Source organism: Microtus pennsylvanicus, chromosome 2 (genome assembly GCF_037038515.1).
Source record: "Microtus pennsylvanicus isolate mMicPen1 chromosome 2, mMicPen1.hap1, whole genome shotgun sequence".
Lineage (NCBI taxonomy): Eukaryota > Metazoa > Chordata > Mammalia > Rodentia > Cricetidae > Microtus > Microtus pennsylvanicus.
The window spans coordinates 67,334,830-67,342,629 of record NC_134580.1 but is presented as its reverse complement, the minus strand read 5'-3'; the positions used below and the strand labels follow the sequence as shown (position 1 = coordinate 67,342,629).

Sequence of the window (7,800 nt, the reverse complement as noted above, 5' to 3'; positions counted from 1 at the left end):
TGTATATGTCTATGTGTATGGACATGTGTATTTGTGTATATGTATTGTGTATGTCTGTGTGTGGACATGTGTATATGTGTGTATGTGTGCATATGTGTGTGGTTTGCAGGTGTCCTAAGTATGATTCTCTAAAGCTGGAGATAAAGTGTTTGTGTGTAACTCAGTGTGAATTCTGCATGCTAAGGTTTCCTTAACTACCAAGTTATCTTTGCAGTCCATGGTCTTAAAGAGTCTTTTTTATCATTAAATTTATTTTTTAAAAAACAGTCTTTTTTGGGTCTGAGTTAACTCATTCAATTTTTTTTTTGTCTAGATATATCCATTTGCCTCCCAGAAAGACAAATATAGTATATATTCACTCATAAGTAGCTTTTAGACATAAAGCAAAAAAAATATGCCTACAGGCCACAACTCCAAGGAAACTAGACAACAAACAGGACCATAAGAGAGATATACATGGATCTACATAGAGAAGTGAAAAAGAAAACACCTGCTTAGTAAATTGGGAACATGGGTGTCATGGGTGAGAGGAGAAGGGGAGAAAGGAGAAAGGTAGGGGAAAGAAGAAAAACACACTGCTCAATAAAAACTATAAAAATAAATACAAAAAAGAATCTTTTCTCATCTTACATAACTAGGACAGTTTCCACTCCCTCCCCTCCATTTGCTTTCACTACCTTCCCAGGTCCCCAGCTCCCTATTTACTACTCAGAGATGGAAGGCTTCCCAAATGGAGTCAACAAAGTCTGACACATCACTTTGAGGCAGGATCAAGGCTCTCCCCCACCACTGTATCTAGCCTGAGCAAGGTATCCCTCCAAAGATAATGGATTCCAAAATGCCAGTTCAAACCATAAGGAGAAATCCGGGTCCCACTGCCAGTGGCCTCACAGACTTCCCAAGCCATACAACTGTCACCACATTCAGTAGGCCTAGTTTGTTTCCATGCAAAGACATTTCTTTGCTGGGCTGTATATATGAATGAAAACACCATCATTAAGTACTTTTAGGGACTCAAAAAAATATCAAATCACAGATTTTATAGAGGACAGAATTTTCCATGCCTGTGTATCACTTGTTAACACATGACAAAATTGAAAATATTTAATGTGTAATTTATAAGCTCCATAGCTTTTAGATATGATATTCTATTTACTTGATGGTTAGAGTCCTCTAGTGTGTTAATCATCCAATCTGCTTAACCATTTTTCCATGTTTTCTAAACTGCACAGAGAAAATTTTTAGGAGGCAGATTGGACATATCAAAGAAATAATGTGCATTTACAAAAAGAAGAATGACACTGGACATTTTATCATAAAATTGAAATAATTCTAAATTACATCATCTATATAGTCACCTTTAGGGAAGACCCAGTAGAAGCTACTAATGTGTCACTTTCCTACTGATGACCCTGAACCCACTTCTGAATAAATTATTCACTTTCAAACTTTAAACTCAGTGTGCATTTTTGAGACAACACAAACTAAACTTCAGAGACACTAGTCCTTTATAGAGAACTACTCATTTTGATTATTAATTTATTTATACAAACAAATTTGGTGTTCATTATGGATCACTATAGGTTGTTTAAACAGACTAAAAACATTTATTTATCCATACTGCATTTTGAGAATACTGATGTATACTAATTTCTCAAAGAAAAAGGAGCAAGGCATTAATGGTCTGTGGTAATGGATGTGTGTTGCTTACAAGGTAATGGAACATATGCCTTAGTGGAAACTTACATTAAACAGTTGTTCATATGCTTTCAGAGCTCCCACATCAGATTTACTCAGCAAAATTTGTCATAACCAACTCTTTTGTATAATCTTTGGATTGATACCAATATATCTTTGTTCCATAATGTATAGATGACAGGATTCAGGGCAGGTGTGATAGCAAAGTCAACAATAAACCAGTATTTATCAATTGATGATGTAGGGAAAGGCCACACATAGAGAAACATACATGGAGTAAAAGAAAGAACAACCACAGTGATGTGTGCTGACAGAGTGACAAGTGCCTTTGACAAATCCCCTGAAGACCTTTTCCAGAAGGTGACCAAAATGAAGACATAGGAGAGCAGAAGCAGGAAGAAGGCCCCCATGCTCATGAAGCCACTGTTGGCAGCAACAACAAACTCAAACTTGTATCTATCAGTGCATGCGAGTTGTATGATCCGAGGGAAGTCACAGTAAAAGCTGTCTATTTTGTTAGGACCACAAAAAGGCAGGTTTATAACAAAAGAGAACTGGAACAGGGCATGAATCACACCAGTGACCCAGCCAGTGATTACAAATGAAATGCATATTTTAGGGCTCATGATGCTCAGGTAGCGCAGAGGCTTACAGATGGCTGTGTACCTGTCAAATGCCATGGCTATGAGCAGCACCATCTCCACTCCTCCCATAATGTGGATAAAACACATCTGAGTCATACAGCTGCAGAAAGAACTTACTCTGTGTTCTTTCAGAAGATCTGAGATCATCTTGGGAACTGTGGTAGAGGAAACCCACACATCATTCAAAGACAGGTTGGCCAACAGGAAGTACATAGGTGATTGTAAATGAGAGTCAACAATTACCAAAATGACAATGAAGAGATTTCCCACAATGATTCCTAAGTAGAGTGTAGAGAAAGTCAGCATGAGAAAAACCTTAGTTTCCCAAGAACCAGAGAGTCCTAGAAGCACAAATTCAGAAACCATGGAGTCATTTAGTTGATCCATTGGTGTGGGCAGTTTCAAATCACTTGAGGTTAGGAAATGTTAAAAATTTGTAGCTTAGCTTCTAAGGCATATGTCCAACTTATGAAACTCCTTGATTCTCTGAATATCAAAATCCAAAGAAAAAACTCTAAGTTCGAAAAGCAAAAGAATAAGGAACTTAAAAATATTAAAGCTTTCATGATAGTACCCCTAAGGAAACACAGGCATAATATGATAAAGGGAGGCCAATGGGGTTTCTCCTATTTATTCTACAACCAGACATTCTGTTATGGTAGTTTCTCTTTGCAGCATTTCTAAATATGTTCTCTGAACTGTTTCCTAAGTGTTTTTAGTGTCTGTTCACCTCAGATGACAGAATATCCATAGAATGTGTTCTTGTCGTATTTTGTAAAGAATCCTTTCATGAATTTGTTTCACTGGTGAGATGGAGGTTTAGGCACAAAGTTATTTTTATACACATTTAATTTGTACATTTCAGTCTTTTTACTCTCCCATTTTCTCATTCCCAAATCTTTATTGATTACTCTTTTACAGTCTTAATTTTTCTTTAACATTTTCTACCAATGAAAAATGGACATGCTTCTCTCTCTGACAGTTCCTTTAAAACAGTGCCTTGCACTTTTTTCCATCATGCTGCAAATGACACAATTCCTTTCTTTGTAAAACAAATATTTAATTATATGTTAGTTATTTCTGTGTGTAAGGTATTGTAAATAGTAGAGTCATAAATATGTTTGTGACACTTTTATCATGGTTCTATTAGACATAAACATTCAGTGACCTTAAAGGTAAACACGTTATTAGTTATAAAATTATATATCAATACATAACATTTATTATAAAATTCTTTTGTGTAAATATGGTTAACAAGTCTATTAAATCTTATACCATGTAGAATCCTGTATATATTTTCTGTTCTTAATCTAGATTTATATGATAAAAATAAATCTTCGCATTAAAGGATAAAGTGCCAGGTTCAGGACTAATGTTTAGAAATTTGTAAAACATATTCAATTCTTTTGACTACAGAACTATGCTATTATGATTGGTACTTTGAAATATACTCCAAACATCTTCCAATCAAACAACCTCTAGCTTATGTATCCTATAGCTGTAATAAACTCATTAAGATAAAAATCTCTGATGTGGTGTCCACTGTGACTACTCTTCTCTATTGCCAGGCATTCCTCAGAAATCCCTGGTGTCCATTCAGTCAGTCCTACCATACCATTGCCGTGGACACCATGTTCCTTGAGAGAAAATATTATGGCTATTTTCTATAGTGATCAATTTTCACTTACTGTTTTACTGAATTTCTCTACATGATTTAGTTGTAATTGTATTAATTTGCTTTTGTATGTTTCTAAAGTTTTGGACTCTTGGCTTCATGAAGCTCTTATAACCACTTGTTCTCCTATCATTTAATGATTTCCAATCCAATTTTTAAAGGATTACAGCTTTATTTCACATCAGGAACATGAAGTCTGTGTTCGTTTTTGAACATGTAGTGAAATTTCTATTTTTCATTGAAATTTGGGCATGGAATTCCAAATCAATAATTATCCAGAAAGTCATTTCTGCTAAGTAGGGAAAAACACCTTCCTATAAACAAAGTGTATCTTTGTTTCTCATTTTATCTGTGTAGTTAATGCTATTGCTGTTTTTAAGAGTGCGGCAGCTATGATGCATAAAGCCCACGACATGCATGCAGCACAGTGGAAACTTGAAAAAAGCTCAGCACTCTGTGCGCATGTTGACCAACTTCACCCAAGCCATCAGTCCTTTTCCACATTTCTTCTAGTGATGTGAGAACACTGAACTCTGCTCTTTATGAGTCATTGCAAACAAGGCCTTCTGATGACTGCAACTACATTCAGTCTGGCATTTTCTCAAGCAGTTTTCTGAAAAATTGCCTGCAACCTTTCTCCATGCTTTTATTTTTATATAGTGATTGTTTCTCCTGTTTCAGCCTTTAATATTTGGCGTGACTCACTCACACCAGACCTGTTCTGCTTTGTTTCTTTCAGCACCATGATACTCAGTTTATTTAGTATCTTATTATTAAACTATTTACCTTTAGATTTAATTATGCATCCTAGAGTAAAATGTCCAAAGATAAATATGTCATATTTATAAAGAAGAATTTCTAGAGCTTCAAGTTAGTATTTAAAACATGTACTTATAATCGCAAAGGCTAACCAAATCTGTTAATTTGTATTATTACCATTCTCCCAGACAAATAGAATAGTCACACCACAGACTTCAACTATTCACATATATTTTCCAGGTTCACAGGTTTTACTATCAAGCAATTTCAGTGGTTCACTTTTTGTATCTGTTGATGATGCTTTTGGTTACTTTTCTTCATATTTTCCCACATCAAAAATGTAAAGTGATTGCATTGTTTTCCTCTATGTTCTGCTTTGTTTCCAAGCAGCATCAGATAGCACTGCCTCTCCAACTGAGAGACTTGATGAATTAAGTCACAGACCACTGAAAAGACATAAGCAATTAAAAAATAAAAAATATTTGTGAAGGAATTAAATACATACAATTTTATAGTCATTAGAAAGTAATTTGAAAATTTCCTTATCTCGTTTATCTGTTCAACTAATAGATCAGAATTGAGGACAAGGCAGACATAATTTTGGATCTATGTTTACAACTTTTTTCTTAAACCAATGATAAGTTTCTGAATTTTTTAAGCAGTAGCTTTATTTTAATTAATACTTTCAAATGGCCATATACAAAAATAGAAAGGATATCATGTAATCTGTCCTAGCACAGTGGAAAAATAAATAGTGTTTGGGAGTGGATGAATTATTCAGGCCAAAATGTAACAAATAAAACTTGCAAGCCATATTTGCTTTCTATCATTAACTTTTGTTGACCTCAATTGATCATTTACATATAAAGCAGAAAATGGGCTCCTGGGATGACTCACTGAGTAAGGTGCTTGCTGTGCATACACGAGGACCTAAGTTCAGATACTTAGCACCTGTTTAAAAGCCAAGTGCAGTGGTACACATTCATATCAGTGAAGGAAACAGAATGTCCTGGGGGTACCAACCTCCAGTTTACCTGGAACAGTAAGATCAAGATTCAGTGAGTCAGCATGTTGCAAAGAAAGGGGTAATTGAATATCTTATATCTGATTTCCCCACTTTACAGACAAGAGCAAGCTCTCCTCCAGCCTCTTTATTACAGTCATTTTCATGTCATCACTCACTCCATACCTGGATCCTTGCATTGAGATGCTCTAGGAATGAAATTAAAACAATAAATTAAAATAAAAGATGACATGCTCAGAGCAACTTGAGGCAGTCAGGCTGTACACACTGTCCTTTATATATATCTTGTAAGTACCATAACCAAAGGGAAACACTGCAGAGCTGAGGCAAGGAGCCCCTGCTATATAGGCACAGGAGGAGAATTTATATTGTAAATATCAGGTGAAATAGAGCAGGACTGAACAGGGACACTAGAACAAATACTGTGTTCAGCTGAAAGAAATGTCTTTTGAAAAGGACCTATAATCAAAATGCTAAAGGAATTAAATATACTACCTACAAATTTAAAATATGGATATTTAGGAATACAAAACATGTACATATTCAGGATGTTTTACTGTATGGATGATTAAAACCCATGGTTTAAGTTTGAAAAAAGAAGCTCTAACATAGTTTTCATAAAATGGTTTCTTATCTTACTTGTTTATAGTTCCATGTGTTTACATATTTTCACTGACGATATTGTATTCATGAGTATAAAAATATAGTCATCTTTTATTCAGAATATAAACACTCATAATATTGTAAACATGTTGCCAAGTAGAATGTTTGATTGAAAAAAATAGTACCACTTGCATAGAAAACTCACAATGAGATCAACACACACAATTAAGAAGTCAAATAGTTCTCTATATCCATCACTAGTCATAATCTTACTGTTTTGCCAATCAGAATGGGGAGAAAAGGAGAGATTGTAAAGGCAGAAGAAATAGATCAGCAAAATAGCTTCACCATTTTTAAGGCTTTAAATAAAAATCTAATTTTGTACTTACATATGTACTATAAATTGATATGTATAAGATTTTAACATGTAGCTATTATTACAAGACTGAATATTAAATATGTGACAAATATATTCACACACAAACTATAGTTTAAAGGTGTAAATAATGAATTATTATTTTTTCTTTTTTTTATTGAGAAAAAAACAATTTCCGCCTCCTCCCTGCCTCCCACTCCCCCCGCCCCACTCCTCTCCGTCCTCCCACTCCTCTCTCTCTCCCCCCACTTCTCTCCCCCTCCCTCTCAAGTCTGAAGAGCAGTCAGGGTTCCCTGCCCTGTGGAAAGTCCAAAGTCCTCCCCACTCCATCCTGGTCTAGGAAGGTGAACATCCAAACTGGCTAGGCTCCCACGAAGCCAGAACATGAAGTAGGATCAAAACCCAGTGTCATTGTCCTTGGCTTCTCAGCAGCCCTCATTGTCTACCATATTCAGAGAGTCCGGTTTTATCCCCTGCTTTTTCAGTCACAGTCCAGCTGGCTTCTGAAATGATCCTATTCTATAACCATACTGATGAATATTTTGCATATCACCATAGAACCTTCATCTGGTGATGGATGGAGATAGAGACAGAGACCCACACTGGAGCACTGGACTGAGCTCCCAAAGTCCCAATGAGGAACAGAAGGAGGGAGAAGATGAGCAAGGAAGTCAGGACCAAGAGGGGTGCACAAACCCATGGAGACAGTGGGGCTGATCTATTGGGAGCTCACCAAGGCCAGCTGGACTGTGACTAAATAATGAATTATTAATTTCAATAAATACAAATGATGAAATATTAAACTTTAAAAATCACTAGAATAGATTTACACAGTCTAGAGAAATATATACCTACCTGAAAAACAGGAGAAAGTATAAAAAGAGTAATATGACTATTTGTGAACATTTTAAACTTAAACATTCTTTAAGAAGTAACACCAGTAAAGTTGTGGGCTAAACGACAGAATTCTAAGTGGCTTTCCCTGCCTAAATTCTATATTACTGTGTTGTTTAAACAATCT

The 7,800-nt window shown here is 35.5% G+C and overlaps 1 protein-coding gene across 1 annotated transcript; it reads right to left on the bottom strand.

Moving 5' to 3' along the window:
- Positions 1–1,793: 1,793 nt before the first annotated feature.
- On the bottom strand, positions 1,794–2,729 carry LOC142844240 (olfactory receptor 4F21-like). The gene has a single exon (XM_075962561.1). It carries the CDS (start codon positions 2,727–2,729, stop codon positions 1,794–1,796), a length of 936 nt encoding a protein of 311 aa, XP_075818676.1.
- Positions 2,730–7,800: the final 5,071 nt, after the last annotated feature.